This window comes from Ranitomeya imitator, chromosome 7 (assembly GCF_032444005.1).
Source record: "Ranitomeya imitator isolate aRanImi1 chromosome 7, aRanImi1.pri, whole genome shotgun sequence".
Taxonomy (NCBI): domain Eukaryota; kingdom Metazoa; phylum Chordata; class Amphibia; order Anura; family Dendrobatidae; genus Ranitomeya; species Ranitomeya imitator.
The window spans coordinates 154,060,695-154,088,014 of NC_091288.1; the positions used below are offsets into that span (position 1 = coordinate 154,060,695).

Sequence of the window (27,320 nt, forward strand, 5' to 3'; positions counted from 1 at the left end):
TCATTACCTATAGTAATGGCACCTGTTTAAACTTGTTATCAGTATAAAAAGACACCTGTGCACACCCTCAAACAGTCTGACTCCAAACTCCACTATGGTGAAGACCAAAGAGCTGTCAAAGGACACCAGAAACAAAATTGTAGCCCTGCACCAGGCTGGGAAGACTGAATCTGCAATAGCCAACCAGCTTGGAGTGAAGAAATCAACAGTGGGAGCAATAATTAGAAAATGGAAGACATACAAGACCACTGATAATCTCCCTCGATCTGGGGCTCCACGCAAAATCCCACCCCGTGGGGTCAGAATGATCACAAGAACGGTGAGCAAAAATCCCAGAACCACGCGGGGGGACCTAGTGAATGAACTGCAGAGAGCTGGGACCAATGTAACAAGGCCTACCATAAGTAACACACTACGCCACCATGGACTCAGATCCTGCAGTGCCAGACGTGTCCCACTGCTTAAGCCAGTACATGTCCGGGCCAGTCTGAAGTTTGCTAGAGAGCATTTGGATGATCCAGAGGAGTTTTGGGAGAATGTCCTATGGTCTGATGAAACCAAACTGGAACTGTTTGGTAGAAACACAACTTGTCGTGTTTGGAGGAAAAAGAATACTGAGTTGCATCCATCAAACACCATATCTACTGTAAAGCATGGTGGTGGAAACATCATGCTTTGGGGCTGTTTCTCTGCAAAGGGGCCAGGACGACTGATCCGGGTACATGAAAGAATGAATGGGGCCATGTATCGTGAGATTTTGAGTGCAAACCTCCTTCCATCAGCAAGGGCATTGAAGATGAAACGTGGCTGGGTCTTTCAACATGACAATGATCCAAAGCACACCGCCAGGGCAACGAAGGCGTGGCTTCGTAAGAAGCATTTCAAGGTCCTGGAGTGGCCTAGCCAGTCTCCAGATCTCAACCCTATAGAAAACCTTTGGAGGGAGTTGAAAGTCCGTGTTGCCAAGCGAAAAGCCAAAAACATCACTGCTCTAGAGGAGATCTGCATGGAGGAATGGGCCAACATACCAACAACAGTGTGTGGCAACCTTGTGAAGACTTACAGAAAACGTTTGACCTCTGTCATTGCCAACAAAGGATATATTACAAAGTATTGAGATGAAATTTTGTTTCTGACCAAATACTTATTTTCCACCATAATATGCAAATAAAATGTTAAAAAAACAGACAATGTGATTTTCTGGATTTTTTTTTCTCAGTTTGTCTTCCATAGTTGAGGTCTACCTATGATGTAAATTACAGACGCCTCTCATCTTTTTAAGTGGTGGAACTTGCACTATTGCTGACTGACTAAATACTTTTTTGCCCCACTGTATTAAACCTGACAGGGCACCTCTGTTAAGTGAAAACCATTTCTGGTGACTACCTCTTGAAGCTCATCAAGAGAATGCCAAGAGTGTGCAAAGCATTCATCAAAGCAAAAGGTGGCTACTTTGAAGAACCTAGAATATAAGACATAATTTCAGTTGTTTCACACTTTTTTTGTTAAGTATATAATTCCACATGTGTTAATTCATAGTTTTGATGCCTTCAGTGTAAATGTACAATTTTCATAGTCATGAAAATACAGAAAAATCTTAATGAGAAGGTGTGTCCAAACTTTTGGTCTGTACTGTATTTGCAGATATACTTGATTGATTTCACAGAGTGGCAAGATTCGACATTTATGTGGGCCTGAATGATTTTTGAGAGCAAAGGGTTGTAAGGCACTACCCACCTGTTGTCAATTTCTATCTCTTGGGAGTGATGATCCAACACGCATTTTGAGCTCTGCTGTGAAACCACCATCCCCTGGCTTTCTTCTACGATAGACTGGATATCCATCTTGTCCTGTTTGGGTTTCTTGTACTAGGGATCGTGGGTAATGCTTTGAACACCTGCCATCAATCATACAGGGAGAATTTTTGTTAAGACACCAACACGGACCATGGATCGTGTTTTTTGTGATGGGTCAGTCTGAAGGTCTGGCAATTCGGCACTGATGATATTGTCAATTTCGGTATGCTGTATTTTTTGCTTCAGCCAGATCAAGATGTGGGCGTGAGAAAGGCCTCTTTTTTGCCATTCAACTGAATTCATCCAGCACTGCGTCTCACCATAAATGTATGATTTTGTGATGAGATTAGTCATTTTTGAAAGTTTGTTTGAAAACCCGAGCAATAAGGTCATGGCGATTCACTGATTTTTGGCCCGGCAACAGGTGCCCTCCAATTTCCTCCCAGGCAGGATTGCAAGTAATGGTGATGAAAAGATCTGGACGGCCATACTTTCTCACATAAGTCATTGCATCCTGTGTGTATTCATGCATGTGTCGTGGGCTTCCAGTGACAGTTGATGGAAGAATAACCATTTTCCCCAACTCTTTTGGATCAGCATCATTTGCAACAGCATCTCTAAGGTGAATATATTCCTCTGCCCTGAGCTTCTTTTGATTTAGTCGGATATATAAAAGACGTTCACTCTCAATCTTTGCATACATGTCAACAATAAATTGGTGGAAGAGGTGTTTGCATTTCAAGATGTGATTTTCCTTTGCAAATCTTGTCATGATCCTATATGCATAGAAGTCCATGGCAGACACTTTTTTTCCTGAAGGGTTGCCTGTTGTAGGATCTGTCTGAGGTATCCAAAGTGATAGCCATCCTGTCCCTGCCAGAAGATGATTGGATATTGCAGTGCATCATAGGACCTGTGAGTTTCTGCTACTCGTTGCAAACTATTGTTCCTTTTCTGAAGCACAATGTCCTGTGAAACTCATTACCGACAATCAAGATGGCTACCTCATCATCTCATGTGGGAGTATTAAAACGTCGCTGATGTTCTCCTTTTGGTGTTTTGTCAGCTCGAATGACAACTTTGTAATCGTCATTTGGCATGCATTCAAGTGCAGTTTTGAAAAGTTGAACATGTGGATTGTTGGAGTGAAGGAACTGCTGCAAAATAGTGACAATATCAAGGCGAGTGTTAGGAATTAAAGAGCATCTCCGCTGAGCCTCTGCTTCTGCATTTCCCATGAAGAAGAGTTGAAGAAATTGAGGTTCTTTTCCTTGTAATGGAAGCAGTGAGCCAATTGAGTGGTAAACCTGTCCTTGAACTTTAAATGTCGGCATAAATCCTGTTGTTAACATTTCTTTTGTTGCACCAAATGATGTCATTTGGAAGCAGAAGTTGTACTTCCTGATGTTGTCCAAGAAATGCTTTGATATTGTACTGGTACCTGTCATCAGAGACTTTAGGGGATCTGGTGGTGACAGGAGAGGTGGAAGTTTTATCTTGCCATTTGAACAGCATAAACCTGGCGGTTCATCTTTCCATTTCAGGGCACTGCAGTACATGCAGACCACATCCATTTTTCCTATCTGAACTTTAGGATTATCCTGATAGTTTAAGTCTGACTGGTAACAAAAGGCAGCATGTTTCAAATCTCCAACCATTTCCTGTGCCCTGGTGGAAGAAATTGCAATTCTCTTAGTGGCAAGTCGGCCTTCTCTCTGCTGAGATGACTCATTGGCCCTTGAGGAAGCAGCTCTTCTCTTATCTGCAAGCCTTGCTTCCCTCTCAGAAAGTTCATTAGCTCTTGAGGAAGCAGCTCTTGTTTTCATGTCTGCAAGCCTCGCTTCCCTCTCCTCAGAAAATTCATTGGCTCTTGAGGAAGCAGCTGCTGTTCTCATGTGTGTCAGCCTTGTTTCTTGGTCTTCACATTTTTCATTGGCCCATAATGCCGCTTTTCTTTTCGCATCAGCTGACATTCGTGCCATGGAATTCCTTTTCTTATGAGGCATTATTGTGGTAAAAATAGTCTGTAACTGGCAGTTTCTATATCCTCTCACATAGAGGTAATGTGACTGACATCGGCCTTTCCACCAACACACCCTAACTGACATGCTATTACCTCACACAAGCTTTGTTATACTGTGAATGTCCTTTGTTGCCTATATTAACCAATCAGAGCTCAGATTAATTAACTGTAGCAAAATAGAAGCTGAGCTGTGATTGGTTGCTATTGGCAGCCTGATAAATCCCAGCCAACAGGAAGCCCTCCCCCCGGCAGTATATATTAGCTCACACATACACATAATAGGTCATGTGACTGACAGCTGCCGTATTTCCTATATGGTACATTTGTTGCTCTTGTAGTTTGTCTGCTTATTAATCAGATTTTTATTTTTGAAGGATAATACCAGACTTGTGTGTGTGTTTTAGGGCAAGTTTCATGTGTCAAGTTGTATGTGTTGAGTTGCGTGTGGCGACATGCGTGTAGCAACTTTTTGTGTGTCGAGTTGCATGTGACAGCTTAGTGTAGCAAGTTGTGTGCAGCAAGTTTTGCACACGGCGAGTTTTGCGCATGGCGAGTTTTATGTGTGGTGCGTTTTGAGTATGTTCAAGTCTTGTGTGAGGCAACTTTTGCATGTGTTGCAACTTTTGTGCACGTGGCAATTTTTCCGCATGTTCAAGTTTTGCATGTGGCGAGTTTTCCATGAAGTGAGTTTTGCAGGTGTGGCTAGTTTTGCGTGAGCCTAGTTTTGCATGTGGCGAATTTTGCACGTGGTGAGTTTTGAGTGGCGACTTTTGTGTTTAGACTTTTATGTGGCGAGGTTGGTGTTGGTGTATGTGTGGTGAAATGTGTGCTGAGGGTGGTATATGTGTTCAAGCACATGGTAGTGTGTGGCGCATTTTGTGTGTGTTGTTCATATCCCCGTGTGTGGTGAGTATCCCATGTCGGGGCCCCACCTTAGAAACTGTACAGTATATACTCTGGCGCCATCGCTCTCACTCTTTAAGTCCCCCTTGTTCACATCTGTCAGCTGTCAATTTGCCTCCAACACTTTTCCTTTCACTTCTTCCCCATTATGTAGATAGGGGCAAAACTGATTCTTGAATTGGAACGCGCGGGATTAAAATTTCGCCTCACAACATAGCCTACGACGCTCTCGGGGTCCAGACGTGTGACTGTGCAAAATTTTGTGGCTGTAGCTGCGATGGTGCAGGTGCCAATCCCGGACACACACACTCACTCACACATTCACACACTCAGCTTTATATATTAGATATCAATATCGTACATAGAAGAAAAGCTGGCAATTCATCTGCCATCTACTGTAAAATCACTGCAGGAGCCGACATGATAGAAGAGATGGATTACATATAGTAAATACCCATAGAATAGTTAGCTTTACATATGTCTGTGACAAATACAGTTAGTGCAGTGTGTGAAAATTACTGTACATGTATTTAATTAATAAAAGAGTATTTTTCTGAAAAAAAAAAATAGCGTGGGCTCCAGGGCAATTTTCGTAACCAGCAGAGGGAAAGCCGATGGCTGGGGGCCGATGTTTATAACCTGGGAAGGGGAAATGCCCATGGAGCTTCCCAGGCTACTAATATCAGCTCACAGCTGTATACTTAGCCTTTACTGGCTGTTAAAATGAGGGACCCTAAAAAAAAATGACGTAGGGTCCCCCTATAATTAATAACCAGCAAAGTCTATGCAGACAGCTGCGGACTGATATTATTAGCCTAGGAAGGGGCCATGGATACTGGGCCCCCAGGCTAAAAACATCGGCTCTCAGCCCCCCAGAAAAGGCACATCTCTAAGATGCGCCAATTCTGGCACTTACCCTCGCTCTTCCCACTTGCCCTGTAGTGGTGACAAGTGGGGTGATAGTTGGGGTATTGATGTCATCTTTGTGTTGTCATCTCTGTGAACTCCTATTGCCTATCTGACGGCAGCGCGAGCGTGAGAACGTTCTCCTGCTCGCGGTGATGTCAGACAGGTCCTGCGAGTTCACAGCCAATGAACTCGCTTCACCGATCTGACTTCAGCAGGAGCGCGATGGGAAATTTTTCTCGCACCCATAAGCTGTCATTGGCGAGTCTCGGTGCCAATCGCAGCATGCTGCGATCTTACACACACGCTGAATATGCCCGAGAAAATAATCTATGGGGCAGCTCACAGCTCCGTTTAACACTGGGCCGAGTGCTAAGCGATGTTTTCTCGCTTAACACTCGCCCGTATTCTACTGTAGTGTGACCCCGGCCTTACCCATACAGACAAGCGATTTAACGAGGACGATTTACTGATTTTAAATTTAAACTGAGTACCTCCTCCAATTGATTCTGCTCCACCAATTCTGGAGCAGTTTTCCTTTTTGTATATGCCCCTCCATTCTAAAGTTATGCCTTCTGGTAATAAAAAACACACAATGTGCAAATTGGATTTGTTTCACGTGAATTGTGAAAACTCAGCAGTTGCCACTTCCCTTCCATGGCAGTGTACCGCCAGAGTTCAGGAGAGAAGCAGAGCGTCATCTGTAAGTTATGTCCGATGCTTTGGCTCTCCAGCACTGCTGCTGCTTTGCTGTGCCCTAGCTCTCCAGCGCTGCTGCTGCTGCTTTGCTGTGCCCCAACACTCCAGCGCTGCTGCTGCTTTGCTGTGCCCCAACACTCCAGCGCTGCTGCTGCTTTGCTGTGCCCCAACACTCCAGCGCTGCTGCTGCTTTGCTGTGCCCCAACACTCCAGCGCTGCTGCTGCTTTGCTGTGCCCCAACACTCCAGCGCTGCTGCTGCTGCTTTGCTGTGCCCCAACACTCCAGCGCTGCTGCTGCTTTGCTGTGCCCCAACACTCCATCGCTACTGCTGCTTTGCTGTGCCCCAACACTCCAGCGCTGCTGCTGCTGCTTTGCTGTGCCCCAACACTCCAGCGCTGCTGCTGCTGCTTTGCTGTGCCCCAACACTCCATCGCTACTGCTGCTTTGCTGTGTCCGAGCTCTCCAGCGCTGCTGCTGCTGCTTTGCTGTGCCCCAACACTCCAGCGCTGCTGCTGCTGCTTTGCTGTGCCCCAACACTCCATCGCTGCTGCTGCTTTGCTGTGCCCCAACACTCCAGCGCTGCTGCTGCTTTGCTGTGCCCCAACACTCCATCGCTGCTGCTGCTTTGCTGTGCCCCAACACTCCAGCGCTGCTGCTGCTTTGCTGTGCCCCAACACTCCATCGCTGCTGCTGCTTTGCTGTGCCCCAACACTCCAGCGCTGCTGCTGCTTTGCTGTGCCCCAACACTCCAGCGCTGCTGCTGCTTTGCTGTGCCCCAACACTCCAGCGCTGCTGCTGCTTTGCTGTGCCCCAACACTCCATCGCTGCTGCTGCTTTGCTGTGCCCCAACACTCCAGCGCTGCTGCTGCTTTGCTGTGCCCCAACACTCCATCGCTGCTGCTGCTTTGCTGTGCCCCAACACTCCATCGCTGCTGCTGCTTTGCTGTGCCCCAACACTCCATCGCTGCTGCTGCTTTGCTGTGCCCCAACACTCCATCGCTGCTGCTGCTTTGCTGTGTCCCAGCTCTCCAGTGCTGTTGCTTTGCTGTGTCCCAGCTCTCCAGCGCTGTTGCTTTGCTGTGTCCCAGCTCTCCAGCGCTGCTGCTTTGCTGTGTCCCAGCTCTACAGCGCTGCTGCTTTGTTGTGTCCCAGTGTCCCGCGCTGTTGCTTTGCAGTGTCCCAGCTCTCCAGCGCTGCTGCTGCTGCTTTCCTGTACCCCAGCTCTACAGCGCTGCTGCTTTGTTGTGTCCCAGTCTCCCGCGCTGTTGCTTTGCAGTGTCCCAGCTCTCCAGCGCTGCTGCTGCTGCTGCTTTCCTGTACCCCAGCTCTCCAGCGCTGCTGCAGCCCATCAATCACATGACCATTGTAGATCCCCCCCCCCCTTTTCAGTACTTTGTTTTATATGATGAATGGCTTTTAAAAACTAGAGCTTGTCCTACAAAAACAAGCCTTCACATGGCTATGTCAATGGAAAAAAATGATGCCTCTTGGGAGGAAAAAATAAAAGTGCAAAAATGAAAATTTGACCTTGATGGGAAGCAGTTAATACATAGAAACAAAAGCTCTTGTATAGATTCTCATTTCTCTGTGTATATAACTGCTGAAGACAATGCTCGAGCATATGTCATTCTGCTGTGTCCACTACAAGATAACAGGCCTGGGTCTGAGCTCAAAATAGGTTGTGTCTGCGTATCATCCACCACGCTCATGGAGTTTAATGATTTCTTCACATCCCGTCACTGATGACCTACTGGAGCCTATGTGTCAGTTCATATATGTTAAGTGCACTTGTAGTTATGATTATTGTAGTATGTGGTGGTGTTTTCCTGTATATGTCTAGCTCCCAGCATTGAGTGCATACAATAAGGCTATCACCCTTTCAGTTAGTAGTAATAATCTTCTATTTCCAGTGCATTATAACATGCAGTCTCCGTTTTAGACTTACATGACGTTATTTCTTCCAGGTGCACATTCCGGTTCCCCAGCACTGTCATAAAGATAAAGTTTTCTGCTCTTTATCAAGAAAAGGAGGTAAAACCTCCCATGCCACCTTCACCAATATATCGTCACATTTCACCTTTGAAAATCCACATACCAGAACCAGATCTGAGAAGCTTTGCCAGTCCCTTACCGTCACCAACTGGAACCATCAGGTGAGGGTCCTGTTACATACAGACCGTTTTCCCATGTTTAACAGCATCTCATAGATGGATGTCATGTTGTTGTAATATTGAAATTGGAAGACCAAATGAATGGGATGTTAATTTTTCCCTATATTTATTTATTATTATTTTACATTTTTATAGCGCCATTTATTCCATGGCGCTTTACATGTGAATACGGGGCAAATATAGACAAATACATTAAACATGAGCAAAAAACAAGGCACAGAGGTACATAAGGAGGGAGGACCCTGCCCGCGAGGGCTCACAGTCTTCAGGGGATGGGTGAGGATACACTAGGAGAAGGTAGAGCTGGTTGTGCGGCGGTTCAGTAGTTTGAGGATCACTGCAGGTTGTAGGCTTGTCGGAAGAGGTGAGTCTTCAGGTTCTTTTTGAAGGTTTCAATGGTAGAAACAAAGCAGAGTCTATATAATGACTGGAGGTCACGTAGACAGTACCACTATAAATCATATATCTAACCAAGCATAAGTGGAAAAGAATAAAACGTAACTTTTATTATGGCATGAAGCCACACAACAAAAAAACTATAACCAAACACCCAAGTGAAGTAAAAAACTGGGGTAAAGTCTCAAACAATTGGTATGATCGCCACGAAGACTAGTTATCCCCAGAAAGGACACGATGATATCCTCCACAGCGTATTGGAGATATCATGAGAACTAGTCAATGACATATGAGGCTGGAGTAGAATAACATCAACAGCACCTAACGTCAGACTAGTTACATGAACAAACAATAAAAACCATCACAAGTAGCCTATAGACAGTGCCACTGATGGCTATAAATAACATAAAAAAAGGAACAATCTCACCGGTTCCAAGATGAGGGCCCAGGAGCGCCGGAAAATTTCTGGTCAGAAGGTAATCCGGAATAGTGACGGAGGCGACAGTCCCTATGTCAGTCCCTATGGGGCTATCGATAAACTATCCCCAAAGTTCCTGCCCTTACAAGGGCAGTCCACAGCTACCCCTGTCCAAACATGCCCTGCACTCTCCCTGTATGGTCCGTCCCGACGCGTTTCATCCAAGCCAAATCTTCAGGGGACTTGTTTGTGCATGGAGATAGAGTGCCTGTATACTAAAAAGGAGGGACAAAAAGTCCTGCCACCCTCAATGCCCCTCCTGAGAGGGGAGTAGAGAAGGAGATCTTGAGAGGATCGGATGTAGGTGGGTACCGGGAGACCATGTCACAGATATATGGAGGAGACAAGTTGTGGATGGCTTTGTATGTCATAGTTAGGGTTTTGAACTGGAGTCTCTGGGCGATAGGAAACCAGTGAAGGGCTTGGCATAGGGGAGAGGCTGGGGAATAGCGGGGAGACAGGTAGATTAGTTGGGCAGCAGAGTGTAGGATGGATTGGAGTGGTGCTAGAGGGGAGTCCAGAGAGTAGGAGATTGCAGTAGTCAAGGCGGGAGATGATAAGGGCATGCACTATTGTTTTTGTGGTGTCACGGTCAAGGAATGTACAGATTCGGGAAATATTTTTCAGTTTGAGACGGAAGGAGGAGGCAAGGGCTTGGATATGTGGCTTGAAAGAGAGGGCAGAGTCGAGGATCACCCCGAGGCACCGGGCTTGTTGTACTGTGGAAAGTGAGCAGCCATTGACATTGATGGATAGGTCTGGTGGGGGGGTAGAGTGAGATGGGGCAAAGATGATGAATTCTGTTTTGTCCATGTTCAGTTTTAGAAAGCGAGCAGAAAAGAAGGCTAAAATAACAGACAGACAGTGTGGGATTTTGGTAAGTAAGGAGGTGACGTCAGGTCCGGATAGGTAGATCTGTGTGTCATTGGCGTAGAGATGGTACTGCATACCTTGAGATTCTATGAGCTGTCCAAGGCCGAAGAGATCTTGTCACTTGTGATGCCCAAACCACAGGCAGCATGAATCGAAGAATGGCTGCACAAATGCAGCCAAGACAAGATTCATCCACTGCCGCCTCTGGTCTAACTGGCTTCTCCCTTCACTGCTCCCATTGACTGACATCTCTCTCTTATGTATGGACATGGGAGAGACCTTCGAATTACAAGAGTGGTGCAAAGAGAACCAGCGCTGGACTAGTCTGGTTTCTGTCAATGGTCCCCAGCTGGCTCCTCAAACTGTTTTCTTTCAAACACCTGAGCGTTTTAGAGAAAGACATACCGCGATGCAATCGTGCAGCCAGGCTTTGGTCAGCATTAATTGCGTGCCATGTTCCCATTATTGCTTACTTACCAAATGTATGTAATATGAATAAGGATATTGTTTGTTGCCCTAAGAACATCAAACATATATTGGTTCTGATAAGTGACGTATTTAATTATTTACAAAATTACAGGAGATTTATTTAAGACCCAAGGGTGGTTTGCGCGTTAATGACCGGGCCAATTTTTACAATTCTGACCACTGTCCCTTTATGAGGTTATAACTCTGGAACGCTTCAACAGATCCTGATGATTCTGACATTTTCTCGTGACAAATTGTACTTCATGATAGTGGTAAAATTTATTTGATATTACATGCGTTTATTTGTGGAAAAAAAACAGAAATTTGGTGAAAATTTTGCAATTTTCCAAATTTTTATATTTTTATGCCCTTAAATCACAGAGATATGTCGCACAAAATACTTAATAAGTAACATTTCCCACATGTCTACTTTACACCAGCACAATTTTGGAACTACATTTTTTTTTTTGTTAGGGAGTTATAAGGGTTAAAAGTTGAACCTGTCACACCACCCAGGCATATTAACCCCTTAGTGACAGAGCCAATTTGGTACTTAATGACCAGGCCAATTTTTGCAATTCTGACCACTGTCACTTTATGAGGTTATAACTCTGGAACGCTTCAACGGATCCCGCTGATTCTGAGATTGTTTTTTCGTGACATATTGTACTTCATGTTAGTGGTAACATTTCTTCGATATTACTTGCGATTATTTATGAAAAAAACGGAAATATGGCAAACATTTTTAAAATTTTGCAATTTTCAAACTTTGTATTTTTATGCCCTTAAATCAGAGAGATATGTCACGAAAAATAGTTAATAAATAACATTTCCCACATGTCTACTTTACATCAGCACAATTTTGGAAACAAAATTTTTTTTTGTTAGGGAGTTATAAGGGTTAAAAGTTGACCAGCAATTTCTCATTTTTACAACACCATTTTTTTTAGGGACCACATCACATTTGAAGTCATTTTGAGGGGTCTATATGATAGAAAATAACCAAGTGTGACACCATTCAAAAAAACTGCACCCCTCAAGATGCTCAAAACCGCATTCAAGAAGTTTATTAACCCTTCAGGTGTTTCACAGGAATTTTTGGAATGTTTAAAAAAAAATGAACATTTAACTTTTTTTCACAAAAAATTTACTTCAGCTCCAATTTGTTTTATTTTACCAAGGGTAGCAGGAGAAAATGGACCCCAAAAGTTGTTGTACAATTGGTCCTGAGTACGCCGATACCCCATATGTGGGGGTAAACCACTGTTTAGGCGCATGACCGAGCTCGGAAGGGAAGGAGTGCCATTTGACTTTTCAATGCAAAATTGACTGGAATTGAGATGGGACACCATGTTGCGTTTGGAGAGCCACTGATGTGCCTAAACATTGAAACCCCCCATAAGTGACACCATTTTGGAAAGTAGACCCCCTAAGGAACTTATTTAGATGTGTTGTGAGAGCTTCGAACCCCCAAGTGTTTCACTACAGTTTATAACGCAGAGCCGTGAAAATAAAAATTATTTTTTTTCCACAAAAATTATTTTTTAGCCCACAGTTTTGTATTTTCCCAAGGGTAACAGGAGAAATTGGACCCCAAAAGTTGTTGTCCAACTTGTCCCGAGTACGCTGAAACCCCATATGTGTGTGTGTGTGTGGGGGAACCACCGTTTGGGCGCATGGCAGAGCTCAGAAGGGAAGGAGCGCCGTTTGGAATGCAGACTTAGATGGAATGGTCTGCAGGCGTCACATTGCATTTGTAGAGCCCCTAATGTATCTAAACAGTAGAAACCCCCCACAAGTGACCCCATATTGGAAACTAGACCCCCCCAAGGAACTTATTTAGATGTGTTGTGAGAACTTTGAACCCCCAAGTGTTTCACTACAGTTTATAACGCAGTGCCGTGAAAATTAAAATAATTTTTTCCCACAAAAATGTTTTTTTAGCCCCCCAAATTTTTATTTTCCCAAGGGTAACAAGAGAAATTGGACCCCAAAAGTTGTTGTGCAATTTGTCCTGAGTACGCTGATACCCCATATGTTGGGGTAAACCCTTGTTTGGGCACACGGGAGAGCTCGGAAGGGAAGGAGCACTGTTTCGCTTTTTCAACGCAGAATTTTCTGGAATTGTGATCTGACACCATGTCGCGTTTGGAGAGCCCTGATGTGCCTAAACAGTGGAAACCCCCCAATTATAACTGAAACCCTAAGCCAACCACACCCCTAACCCCAACCACATCCCTAACCCCAACACATCCCTAATCCCAACCCTAACCACACCCCTAACTCCAACACACCCCTAACCCTAATCACAACTTTAAATGTAATCCAAACCCTAACTTTAGCCACAACCCTAACTGTAACCCTAACTTTAGCCCCAACCCTAGCCCTAACTCTAATGGGAAAATGGAAATAAATACATTTTTTAATTTTATTATTTTCCCTAACTAAGGGGGTGAAGAAGGGGGCTTTCATTTACAACTTATATTGGGTTTTCTTTATCGCCTCTCATTGGGGGACACAGGAACCATGGGTGTATGCTGCTGCCACTAGGAGGCTGACACTATGCAAATAAAAAGTTAGCTCCTCCTCTGCAGTGTACACCCCACCGACTGGCATTATACTCTTCAGTTTAGCTTAGTGTCAGTAGGAGGTGGACACGGGTCTTTCATTAGACACCTGTATTCCCACAAGCGGACTATGAGTACGGCGTGTACTGCCACCCCGTATCCTCGTAGATCCCTCACCAGGACCAAGATCCTAGCACACCAGCGTGCTCAGAAGTCCGGTCCTGGCTCCATCCCCCACCCACTCGCCTACCAGAGCCTGTCGGTTGGAGGAGACGAGGACGTCCATCAGCTTCCTGGACGTCTGATATCTTCCCCGGATTGAGGTTAGTAAGGACGGCGTGGGATGTTTTAGGTGAGTATTCCTAGCCCCGGGGTCCCTTTTTCTTGGCGATTTCCAGGCCATCTTTTTCCCTGGCCTGCTGTCCTAAAGGGGTCCTGAGAATCGCAGATTGCTGCTTTTGCAGCACTTTCCAGGGTTCTTTCCAGCGTGGCTGGCTTTAAGGCTGTTTTTTTCCTGCGACCGCATGGAGCTTCGCCGCGTCCCGCTCCGGTGGCCGCCACCTTTCTAATTTATGGCTGCGGCGGCAGCGCTTCTCCCTGCTATGCGGCGACTTTGCTGGCTGCCGCGCCACTCTGCACCTTCCAGCCGAGCAGCGCCGTCACCGCGGCTTTAACCCGGCGGTTGTCGGCTCCTAGTTTGGGCCCCGGCTTCCCCTGGGCCTACCTCCGGCGGCAGCGCTTCCCCCCCCTTGCTGAGGCGATTTTGCAGGTTGCCACGCCGTTCTCTAGAGGCCGCATCCTTCTGCCGGGCAGTGCCGTCGCCGCGGCTTTAACCCGGCGGTTGTCGGCTCCTAATTTAGGCCCCGGCTTCCCCTGGGCCTACCTCCGGCGGCAGCGCTTCCCTCCTTGCTGAGGCGACTTCGCATCCTCCTGCCGGGCAGCGCCGGTGCCGCGCCCCCCCCCCCCTCTCAGATGGTCGCCGGGCTTTAATCTAGGTCCCGGCTTCTCCCGGGGCCTACTTCCGGCGGCTCCTCTCCGCCCACTTCCCCACTACTCGGCGGGCTTTTCTCCCGCCCGACCATCAGCCCTCGGTGTTGCTCCGCCCACCGGCGCCATCTTACTGCACCCAGGGTGGACAAGTGCCTTGGCCCACGCACCTCTCTCTGTGGACTACTGCGGGTACCAGATCCCTTCGGCTGCACCACTGCAGGATCCGCATTATATTCTAAGAGGTTTTTCTTCCCTGAGGGGCCATCTTCAAGCTGGGCTGTGTTCTGCGTTTGGAACTGCTTCGTCTGCGTGAGTAGCTGCACTGCAGACTGACACTCCCCTCTGCCCCCCTTCCTGTCCCCTAACCTTCTGGCATTTCTCCAGGGTCTTTTCCTAAAAAATGGCTACTTCTAAGGGAGGCCGCTCTTGTCCTCTCTGTCAGGCCTGCAGCAACCCGATTGTTCCCACCGCCCAGGATCCCCCGGCCGCTCCGCTCGAGAGTGATACCCCCACCCCAGGCTGGGTTTCCTCTCTGTCACAATCGGTGGCAGATCTAACACGGGGGTCTCAAACTCTTGTCCGTGCTGGACCGATTACCTCTGCAGACTCCTGCAGTAGCCAGCGGGTCGCAGGAACCTCCGTCGGAGCCCTCCATTATAGGCCGCAAAAGGTCCAGACAGGAACGCCGGTCTGAGTCCTCTTCTCGCTCCATCTCACCACACGGTCTTTCTCTGCGGTCGACTTTCCGCCGGTCCTCCCCTGAGTCAGGCGAGGCTTTCTCAGATGCGCCTTCGGAGGATGTTTCAAAGCTGGATTCGAACCAAATCGCTACCAGGAGGGATATGGTTCAGAATCTCATTGGAGCGATAAATCTAACCTGTGGCATCACGGAGTCCTCTACGGAACCCGCAGATCAGGCGGTTTCGTTTAGACGGGCTAAACCACCTTCAAAATTTTTCGCTCCTCACCCGGAATTCGAGGAGATTATGATCAGAGAAAGAGAGAACCCGACCAGACGCTTTCAGAGAGGAAAGCGACTTGGCGTTTTATATCAATTTTCTCCGGAGCTCATCGCTGATTGGACGGCTTCTCCGTCGGTGGATTCTCCGGTTTCCAGACTATCCACCAACACGGTCCTACCACTGTCCGGCGGAGCATCTCTGAAGGATTCTAACGATAGTCATAGAATCTTTCGCAAAGTCAGCCTTTGAAGCGGCCTCAGCCAGTCTTTGCCCGGTCTTTGCTTCCACTTGGGTTTCAAAATCCATATCCAAATGGGCCAATCAGCTCCGTCAGGGCATTCTGGACGGGGTTCCTTCCGGACAGCTGGCGGAACTTGCCAACCAGATTTCTCACGCGGGTGTATATCTGGTCTCTGCCTCCCTGGACGCCGCGTCTTGTGCGGCTCAGGCGTCCAGCAACGCGGTTGCCATCCGCCGAACCGTTTGGCTTAAGCCCTGGCAGGCGGACTTGTCCTCTAAAAAGTCCCTTACCAGCCTGCCTTTTCAGGGGTCTCGTCTTTTTGGTTCTAAGCTGGACCAATTCATTAAGGACGCTACTGGGGGCACAAGCTCCCTTCTTCCCCAGGCCAAGCCTCGTCGCCCCCCTCCTAGACGTCAATTTCGGTCTTTTCGGCCTTTTCGTCGCTTCGCGGCATCAATCTCCTTCTCCCAGCAGCAACAGAGGCCACAGGCACGTCAAGAGAAGAAGGCGGTATCCTTTAGGCCCACTCCTTCCTGGCGTCCTCGCCACTCCCAGGGTAGGTCCTCCAGGACTGGAAGAACCACCTCGGCCTGACTCTCGGCTAGTCGACAACCCACCTCCCCGACTGGGCGGCCGTTTCCTCTTCAGGGACGTCTGGATCTCCTCAGTAGAGGACGCATGGGTCAGGGATGTTGTATCCTCGGGACACAAGCTAGAGTTCGTTTCACGGCCCCGGGATCGTTTTTTCGAATCCCGACCTCCAAGAGATCCCGCTCTAGTTCCGGGTTTCTTCGCAGCTATCACTTCTCTCCTCAAAGCCGGGGTAATTGTTCCCGTCCCAGAAAAAGAGCAGTTCACAGGTTTCTATTCCAACCTTTTTGTGGTACCGAAAAGATGGCAGGGTGCGTCCCATTCTGGACCTCAAATTGCTGAGCAGGAGAGTTCGTCTGAAACCCTTCAGCATGGAATCCCTTCGTTCAGTAATTGCTTCCATGGAGGCTCAGGAATTTCTGTGTTCCATAGATATTCAGGACGCCTACCTCCGCGTTCCGATATTCCCGGGACATCACCGATGCCTGTGCTTTGCAGTGCTTCAGGAACACTTTCAGTTCGTCGCCCTGCCGTTCGGTCTTGCAACCGCCCCAAGAGTTTTCACGAAGATCATGGCGGCGCTGATGGCCATCTTGAGAGTCAGAGGCCTGGTTCTGTTTCCATACCTCGACGACATCCTCATCTAGGCTCCCTGCTTTTCTCAGGCCCACGAAAGCCTGTCCATCGTTCTCAACACCCTAGTCCGTTTCGGGTGGCGGGTCAACCGGAAGAAGTCCTGCCTTATTCCTTCTCAGCGCATCACCTTTCTGGGCAGGCTCTTCGACACTCGTCAGACGAAGATCTTCCCAAAGACTAGATCTATCCTTCGTCGGGACATACGTGTGCTCCAGGGCCCTCGGTCTCCCTCCTTCCGGTCGGCCATGAAGGTTTTGGGGAGGATGGTAGCAACATTGAAGCGATTCCCTTCGCCCAATTTCACTCGCGACCTCTGCAGCAAGCCATCCTGTCTCAGTGGAACAGGTCCGTCTTCTCCCTGGACCGCCCGATCCGACTCTCTCCCCAGGCCAAACAGTCTCTCAACTGGTGGCTCACATCACCTCTCGTCTCCCAGGGCCGGTCCTTCCTTCCAGTTCCCTGGCAGGTTGTGACGACGGACGCCAGCCTGCTCGGCTGGGGTGCGGTGTTTCGCCACCTGACTGTACAGAGCCGCTGGTCGGCGCAGGAGGCAACCTTGTCGATCAATGTCCTCGAGATCCAGGCCATTTTCTGTCCCTTCGTCTCTGGGAAAGGATTCTCAGGGGTCTTCCAATCCGAATCCAGACGGACAATGCCACGGCGGTGGCATATGTCAACCATCAAGGGGGGACTCGGAGCTCCTTGGCCGAGGTATCCAAGATCCTCCTCTGGGCAGAGGCAACGGTTCCAGTGATATCCGCGGTGCATATCCCCAGCGTGGACAATTGGGCCGCCGACTTCCTCAGCCGCAAGGGCCTCGCGGCAGGGGAATGGACCTTGCATGTGGAGGTCTTCCATCAGTTTTGTCTTCGATGGGGGACTCCGGATGTGGATCTCACGGCGTCTCGAATGAACAGGAAGGTTCCGCAGTTCATCTCCAGGTCTCGCGATCCTCTCGCAGTGGGCGTCGACGCTCTGGCCATTCCTTGGTCACAGTTCGTGCTGCCCTACCTGTTCCCACCCCTTCCACTACTTCCCAAACTGTTGAAGAAGATCAAAGCGGAAGGGGTGCCGGTCATTCTGATCGGTGGCTGTTGAGACCGCAGTTATAAGAGCGTCCGGCCTTTCGGACTGGGTGATTCACACCATGATTCAGGCTCGGAAGCCTTCGTCTTCCAGGATGTACTATCGTACCTGGAAGGCATCTATGTCCTTTTCCCTACCTTCCATTTTGGCCTTCCTTCAGGCAGGACTGGATTCGGGCCTGGCTCTTAGTTCCCTGAAGGGCCAGGTCTCTGCGCTTTCCATCCTTTTTCAGAAGACTTTAGCTTCCCGACCACAGGTTAAGACCTCTCTTCAGGAGTGGCCCACACTGTCCCTCCGTACAGGGCCCCTGTGGATTCATGGGATTTAAACCTGGTACTGGACGTTCTGAGGGTTTCCCCCTTTGAGCCCCTCAGGGAGTTTCCCCTGTCAGTCCTATCTTGGAAGGTGGCCTTTATTGTGGCCATCACTGCTATCCGCCGCGTTTCCGAGTTGGCGGCCCTGTCTTGCCGTCCTCCGTTCTTGGGCATCCACCAGGACAAGGTGGTCCTCAGGCCTCCGCCTTCCTTTCTTCCCAAGGTGGTTTCCACCTTCCACCTCAACGAGGTCATCGTTCTTCCTTCCTTTTGTCCAGCTCCGACTCATCCTTTGGAGCGATCGTTGAACAAGCCAGACCTCGTCAAGGCAGTGAGGATCTACCTGGATAGAACGTCCGCTTTCCGGGAGACGGATTCTTTTTGTCATTCCTGATGGCCCGCGCAGAGGCCAACCGGCTTCTAAGGCGACTATTGCTCGCTGGATCAGGACGGCAATTCTGGAGGCTTACCGGGTCAAGAACAGAGTGCCCCCTCCTGGGATCAAGGCTCACTCTACCCGGGCAGTCGGTGCCTCCTGGGCGGTGCACCACAGGGCTACCGCCCTACAGCTTTGCAAAGCGGCAACTTGGTCTTCCATCCACACGTTCGCCAAATTTTACAAGGTCCATACCTACGCTTTGGCGGACGCCAGCCCAGGCAGAAGGATCTGGCAGGCGGCAGTGGTGAGTCCTCTGACCTGATGGAAGTCTGTTTTTCCCGCCCTTGGGACTGCTTTGGGACGTCCCATGGTTCCTGTGTCCCCCAATGAGAGGCGATAAAGAAAACAGGATTTTTGGTTGCTTACCGTAAAATCTGTTTCTTGGAGCCTCCATTGGGGGACACAGCTCCCTCCCAATGTTTCTCAGTTCTCTGTTTTATGTTCTATGACTGTTCTTACGTTTACAGTTCTCAAGTTTGTGGTTATGGTTTTCAACCTTGTTATTTATCTCCTACTGCTTTCTCACTAACTGAAGAGTATAATGCCAGTCGGTGGGGTGTACACTGCAGAGGAGGAGCTAACTTTTTATTTGCATAGTGTCAGCCTCCTAGTAGTGGCAGCAGCATACACCCATGGTTCCTGTGTCCCCCAATGGAGGCTCCAAGAAACAGATTTTACGGTAAGCAACCAAAAATCTTGTTTTTTAGCGGATTTTTATGATTGGCAGCTGTCACACACTAAAAGACGCGGTTTATTGCAAAAAATAGTTTTTGCGTCTCCACATTTTGAGAGCTATAATTTTTCCATATTTTGGTCCACAGAGTCATTTGAGGTCTTGTTTTTTGCAGGACGAGTTGACGTTTTTATTGGTATAATTTTCGGGCACATTTTTTGATCGCTTTTTATTCTGATTTTTGTGAGGCAGAATGACCAGCTATTCATGAATTTCTTTTGGGTGGGGGAGGCGTTTTTACCGTTCCACGTTTGGTAAAATTGATAAAGCAGTTTTTTTCTTCGGGTTAGATCGATTACAGCGATACCTCATTTATATCTTTTTGTTTTTATGTTTTGGCGCTTTTATACGATAAAAACTATTTTATAGAAAAAATAATTTTTTTTTGTATTGCTTTATTCTGATTGTAGATTGTAAACTCTCACGAGCAGGGTCGTCTTATTTTGTCTTATTTTGCTTTATTACTGTATTAACATTGTTACCCATGACTGTTGTGTTTGAAACTGTTAACACCTTAGCAGAGGCGTAGCTAGGGGTTCAGCTCAGGGGGGGGCGAAACATGTGAGTGGGCCCCTAACAGGCGGACATATCATTAGTGCAAACTATGCGGCAGCACATGGGCCCAAGAGTTAAGGGGGGCCTTTTCTACCTCTAAATAAGGTGCAATTTTGTATTTTTAGAAGTTCTTGGGCTGCAAAGGGCCCATATATTGTTCTTGCACATAGGCCCTTTTCTGTCTGTGTCCACAGACAAAATAAATCTCTATACAATAACCAGTACTGATATTACCGCCATACGGTAATACCATATAGTGGTAGAGACCAGTCCTGCATGACATAAAGAGATCACAGTACAGTTGTAGATGGTGACTTCCAGAGGACGTTCTTTCCGGTGGAGCCATTCACTTTTCCCTGACAAACTGTGTATACTATTACTTCAACATTTTTCAGTCAGCGCTTGTGTATAGAGAGTGGTGGCTGTAACTGATGGCCCGGGACTGACTGACAGCCGGTACAGCACTATCTGCCACCCAGTAGTTAGGCTTCAATGCTTCGTAAGTGCCTACTTAATATTTAGGAGTCCCCTATGTACAGTAATAATGGCCCCAGCATCGCTGATGAGAGCAGGAGGTCATGTGACGATTTTCTTCTATTGAGAGAAGTCAAACTTGTCTAGTCAACACGTGCAAATAGCAAACGTGGTCGCATGAGCGCCTGATCACACCAGTGGTCTTGGGGTCTCATGATGGCAGGTGCACCCCATCATGATTTGGCAGTCTGTAGAGTGACTGCAGACAATTATCCCAAGCCTTTAATAACTTAAAGGGAACCTGTCACCCCCCAGGGCCTATTAAGGTAAAAGAGCCACCTTCTTCAGCACTAAGGCTGCATTCTGTGAAGGTGGCTCTTATGTTTTTTATCCCTTATAATAACGCTGAAATATTCACTTTTATAAATTGTGCGCCATACCTGTATTGAGTCCGGGGGGTACGTTTTCTCCCCCTGACTCAGCCGCCTCGCAGCCGTTCATCATCCCACCGAGCACCGCCTCCTCTCTGTCTTGTGCCGTCACTGGCGCTCTGCAATTATTTCTCGGGCATGCGCAATGCGCGCGGCCCTGGAACTTATATCAAGTGATGTAAGTAGATCGCACCTGCGCATAGCACCAGATTCCCAGCCCCGCAGTGTGAATAAATCATAACACACTGCGGGGCGGGATCTCAGGCCTCCGCTACACGCAGGCGCGATATCAGTACATCAGCTGATGGGAGTTCCAGGGCAGCGCACACGGCGCATGCCCGAAAAATGAGAGCCCAGCCCAGGCATAGGCGCCCGGTGGGATGATGGACGGCTGGGTGTGTCCGGGGACAAAAGACGTACCCCCCAGACTCAATACAGGTATGGCATGCAATTTATAAAAGTGAATATTTCAGCGTTATTAGGGAACAAAAACATAAGAGCCACCTTCACAGAATGCAGCCTTAGTGCTACTGAAGGTGGCTGGCTGTATTAACTTAACCCCTTAGCGACCGCCGATACGCCTTTTAACGGCGGCCGCTAAGGGTACTTAAACCACAGCGCCGTTAATTAACGGCGCTGTGGAAAAAGTAAATAGCGCCCCCCAGAGGCCGATTTTCTCCGGGATTTCGGCTGCCGGGGGTAGCCGAGACCCCAGAGAACATGATTCGGGGGGTTTTTAACCCACCCCGCATTTGCGATCGCCGGTAATTAACCGTTTACCGGCGATCGCAAAAAAAAAAACAAAAAAAAAAACCGCGATCTCTTTTTAATTTCTCTGTCCTCCGATGTGATCGCACATCGGAGGACAGAGAAAAGGGGTCCCAGGTGGCCCCCCAATACTCACCTAGCTCCCCCGATGCTCCTCGTGTCTCCCGGTGGGCGCCGCCATCTTCAAAATGGCGGGCGCATGCTCAGTGCGCCCGCCGGCCGGCACCGGGAGAATCTTTGAGGTCTCGGCTGCCGGGGGTAGCCGAGACCCCAAAGAGCATGATCGGGGTCGGTTTTACCGACCCCTGTTTTGCGATCGCCGGTAATTAACTGTTTACCGGCGACCGCAAAAAAAAAAAAAAAAAAGTAAGGGTTAGGGGTAGGGTTAGGGCTAGGGTTGGAGCTAAATTTAGGGTTAGGGTTGGGGCTAAATTTAGGGTTAGGGTTGGTTCTAAATTTAGGGTTAGGCTTCTTTCACACTTACGTCGGTACGGGGCCGTCGCAATGCGTCGACCCGACATACTGACGCACGTTGTGAAAATTGTGCACAACGTGGGCAGCAGCTGTAGTTTTTCAACGCATCCGCTGCCCAATCTATGTCCTGGGGAGGAGGGGGCGGAGTTACGGCCACGCATGCTCGGTCAGAAATGGCGGATGCGACGTACAAAAAAACGTTTCATTGAACGTTTTTTTGTGCCGACGCTCCGCCAAAACACAACTGATCCAGTGCACGACGGACGCGACATGTGGCCATCCGTCACGATCCGTCGGCAATACAAGTCTATGGGCAAAAAACGCATCCTGCGGGCACATTTGCAGGATCCGTTTCTTGTCCAAAACGACGGATTGCGACGGAATGCCAAACGACGCAAGTGTGAAAGTAGCCTTAGGGTTAGGGTTGGGGCTAAAGTTAGGGCTAGGGTTGGGGCTAAAGTTAGGGTTAGAGCTGGGATTAGGGTTAGGGTTTGGATTAGGGTTGGTATTAGGGTTAGGGTTGGCATTAGGGTTACGCTTGGGATTAGGGTTAGGTTTGGGATTAGGGTTAAGGTTAGGGTTGTGATTAGGGGTGTATTGGGATTAGGGTTAGGTTTGAGGTTAGGGTTGAGATTAGGATTAGGGGTGTGTTGGATTTAGGGTTTTGATTAGGGTTATGGTTAGGGTTGACATTAGGGTTGTTTTGGGGTAAGGGTTGTGATTATGGTTAGGGTTAGTGATTAGGATTATGGATCAGGTTGGGATTAGGGTTAGGGGTGTGTTGGGGTTAGGGTTGGAGCTAGAATTGGGGGGTTTCCACTGTTTAGGTACATCAGGGGGTCTCCAAACACGACAGCCAATTCTGCGCTCAAAAAGTCAAATGGTGCTCCCTCCCTTCTGAGCTCTGCCGTGCGCCCAAACAGTGGTTTACCCCCACATATGGCGCATCAGCGTACTCGGGATAAATTGGACAACAACTATTGCAGTCCAATTTCTCCTGTTACCCTTGTGAAAATAAAAACTTGGAGGCTACAATATCTTTTTTGTGGAAAAAAAAAATATTTTTTATTTTCACGACTCTGCATTCTAAACTTCTGTGAAGCACTTGGGCATTCAAAGTTCTCACCACACATCTAGATAAGTTCCTTGGGGGGTCTAGTTTCCAAAATGGGGTCACTTGTGGAGGGTTTCTACTGGTTAGGTACATCAGGGGCTCTGCAAACGCAACATAATACCCGCAGACCATTCTATCAAAGTCTGCATTCCAAAACGGCGCTCCTTCCCTTCCGAGCTCTGCCGTGCGCCCAAACAGTGGTTTACCCCCACATATGGGGTACCAGTATACTCAGGACAAATTGGACAACAACTTTTGGAGTCCAATTTCTCTTGTTACCCTTGTGAAAATAAAAACTTGGGGGCTAAAAAATCTTTTTTGTGGAAAAAAAAAATATTTTTTATTTTCACGGCTCTGCATTATAAACTTCTGTGAAGCACTTGGGCATTCAAGGTTCTCACCACACATCTAGATAAGTTCCATGGGGGGTCTAGTTTCCAAAATGGGGTCACTTGTGGGGGATTTCTACTGTTTAGGCACATCAGGGGCTCTCCAAACGCGACATGGCGTCCGATCTCAAATCCAGCCAATTCTACATTGAAAAAGTAAAACGGCACTCTTTCTCTTCCAAGCTCTGCGGTGCGCCCAAACAGTGGTTTACCCCCACATATTGGGTATCGACGTACTCAGGAGAAATTGCACAACAACTTTTCTGGTCTAATTTCTCCTGTTACCCTTGTGAAAATAAAAATTTGTGGGCAAAAAGATCATTTTTGTAGAAAAAATTTGATTTTTTTTTTCACGGCTCTACATTATAAACTTCTGTGAAGCACTTGGGGGTTCAAAGTACTCACCACACATCTAGATAAGTTCCTTAAGGGGTCTAGCTTCCAAAATGGTGTCACTTGTGGGGAGTTTCCACTGTTTAGGCACATCAGGGGCTCTCTAAACGTGACATGGCGTCCGATCTCAATTCCAGCCAATTCTGCATTGAAAAAGTCAAACGGCGCTCCTTCACTTCTAAGTTCTGCGGTGCGCCCAAAAAGTGGTTTACCCCCACATATGGGGTATTGGCGTATTCAGGAGAAATTGCCTAACAAAATTTATGGTTACATTTCTGTTTTTACACTTGTGAAAATAAAAAAAATGGTTCTGAATTAAGATGTTTGCAAAAAAAAGTTAAATGTTCATTTTTTCCTTCCACATTGTTTCAGTTCCTGTGAAGCACGTAAAGGGTTAATAAACTTCTTGAATGTGGTTTTGAGAACCTTGAGGGGTGTAGTTTTTAGAATGGTGTCACACTTCATTATTTTCTATCATATAGACCCCTCAAAATGACTTCAAATGTGATGTGGTCCCTAAAAAAAAATGGTGTTGTAAAAATGAGAAATTGCTGGTCAACTTTTAACCCTTAACTCCCTAACAAAAAAAAAAATTTTGTTTCCAAAATTGTGCTGATGTAAAGTAGACATGTGGGAAATGTTATTTATTAACTATTTTTCGTGACATATCTCTCTGATTTAAGGGCATAAAAATACAAAGTTTGAAAATTGCAAAATTTTAAAAATGTTTGCCATATTTCCGTTTTTTTCATAAATAATCGCAAGTAATATCGAAGAAATGTTACCACTAACATGAAGTACAATATGTCACGAAAAAACAATCTCAGAATCAGCGGGATCCGTTGAAGCGTTCCAGAGTTATAACCTCATAAAGTGACAGTGGTCAGAATTGCAAAAATTGGCCTGGTCATTAAGTACCAAATTGGCTCTGTCACTAAGGGGTTAATATGCCTGGGTGGTGTGACAGGTTCCCTTTAATAATTTAATTATAAGCAATTTATTCTTATAACATAGAATGCAGCCCGTGGTTACTGTATTGTTATACTTGTTAGGGGGCAGACAGACGGACATATTTCTCATGTGAGGATCACATCGCAATCCTCGGACTGACCGTCGGCTCTCCTGACCTGAGGCTGACAGTTACATAGTAATTTATCACGCTGTCAGGAGAGGTGTCAGGGCCAGTCCGAAGATTGCAATGCGATCGTCGCATGAGTTATACAGTGTCTGTCTGCGCCCTTATGCTAATACTTATCCTTGTTATAGTAATATTAACCTTCTTTGCTATGCTTGTTTTACTAATACTTATAAAAGACCTAGCTCGCAATAATAAAAAACCCCCGACCTCCCCATCTCCAGCCCCCAAGACAGCAACTATTAGGGTATGTTTCCAAGGGGCGTATTGCTTGGGGCTTTGCTGGGGATTGGACGCTGTGTACATCCGCAGCGCCGAAACCGCAGCTTCCAGATGTTACAGTATAGTGGAGGGGATTTTAAAAAAATCCCGTCTCCACTATGTGTACATAGACGCAGGTGGCAGACCTGCGTAACCGGACATGTGGCGCGTTTTTCTAGACAGCAGCATGTCTATTGATCTTGTGGAGATGCTCCGTCTCCACAAGATAGATAAAACAGTCTATGAATAGGATGCGGTGATTCCACCTGTGTTCAATGAATACCGTATAAGCCGACCCGAGTATAAGCCGACCCCCCTAATTTTGCCACAAAAAACTGGGAAAACTTATTGACTCGAGTATAAGCCTAGGGTGGAAATGCAGCATTTATCGGTGAATTTCAAAAATAAAAATAGATCATTATTGCCCCATAGCTGTGCCATATAGTGCTCTGCACCGTTCATATTTCCCCATAGCTCTGCCATATAGTGCTCTGCACCATTCATATTTCCCCATAGCTCTGCCATATAGTGCTCTGCACCGTTCATATTGCCCCATATCTGCCCCATATAGTGCTCTGCACTGTTCATATTGCCCCATATCTGCCCCATATAGTGCTCTGCACTGTTCATATTGCCCCATATCTGCCCCATATAGTGCTCTGCACTGTTCATATTGCCCCATATCGTGCTCTGCACTGTTCATATTGCCCCATATCGTGCTCTGCACCGTTCATATTGCCCCATATCTGCCCCATATAGTGCTCTGCACTGTTCATATTGCTCCATATCTGCCCCATATAGTGCTCTGCACCGTTCATACTGCCCCATAGATGCTCGGTATAAATCTGTTCCGCCGCTGCTGCTGCAATAAAAAAAAAAAAAAAGCCATACTCACCTTTCTTGCTTGCAGCTCCCAGCGTCCGGTCCCGGCGTCTCCCCGCTCTGACTGATCAAGCAGAGGGCGCCGCGCACACTATATGCGTCATCGCGCCCTCTGACCTGAACAGTCAGAGCACAGATAGACGCCGGGAAGATGGAGCGGCGCCCGGCGGCTGGAACGCGGACAGGTGAATATTACATATTTACCTGGTCCCGATGTCCGGCTCCCCCTGCCGTCCCACGGTCTTCTGTGCCGCAGCCTCTTCCTCTATCAGCGGTCACCGGCACCGCTGATTAGAGAAATGAATAGGCGGCTCCACCCCTATGGGAGGTGGAGCCGCTTATTCATTTCTCTACTGAGCGGTCCCACGTGACCGCTGAAGAGGGGAAGAAGCTGCAGCACAGAAGACCGTGGGATGGCAGGGACAGCGCCAGGATCGCTGGGACTAGGTAAGTATACCTCAGCGCCCTCTCCCCCTCACCCGCCGACCCTGCCACCCACCTTGACTCGAGTATAAGCCGAGAGGGGCACTTTCAGCCCAAAAATTTGGGCTGAAAATCTCGGCTTATACTCGAGTATATACGGTATATGCAGAATCACCGTGCGTATAACAGGGGGCAGCGCTTTAGGCGGAGCGGGGTATCTGCTGCGTCCAAAGTGCTGCCAATACACCTCGAGGACACATACCCTCACATATGATAGAGTGAATATCTCATAACATTAAACAGTATAATAATAATCAGCCCCCCAGTGCCCCCTCACCACGTCAGCCTTCACAATACCCTCAAACTCTCCCATTTACCCCCACAGTGCCCTGTCTCCCTCCCACAATACCACCACCCTCTCTCATTTACCCCCACAGTGCCCTGTCCCCCTGCACACCCACAATAGCCCCCATTGTTTCACATTTACCCCACAGTGCCCTGTCCTCCTCTCCCACTTCAGCCCCAACAATACCACAATCCTCTCACATTCACCCCCACAGTGACCATGATATGCCTAAACCGAATTACTCTAATAAACTCCATCCCCACTTACTGATGAAGTTTTCAGGCAGTGAGAAGAACCAGGAAGTGTCCAGATAGATGCACGGAGGGCACTAGGACCCAGCGTGCCTCAGCCAAACCAAGCGTGCACAGCCAGAAAGTAAGTAACTGCATCTGCTGCTGCCAG

At 47.8% G+C, this 27,320-nt stretch overlaps 1 protein-coding gene across 1 annotated transcript in view; it reads left to right on the forward strand.

Moving 5' to 3' along the window:
- FOXK1 (forkhead box K1) overlaps positions 1-27,320 on the forward strand; it is a 138,463-nt gene that overhangs the window by 25,893 nt on the left and 85,250 nt on the right. The window contains exon 2 of the mRNA XM_069733923.1: positions 8,293-8,481. Coding sequence (XP_069590024.1) covers positions 8,293-8,481 — 189 coding nt within the window. The remainder of the gene's footprint in view (positions 1-8,292; positions 8,482-27,320) is intronic.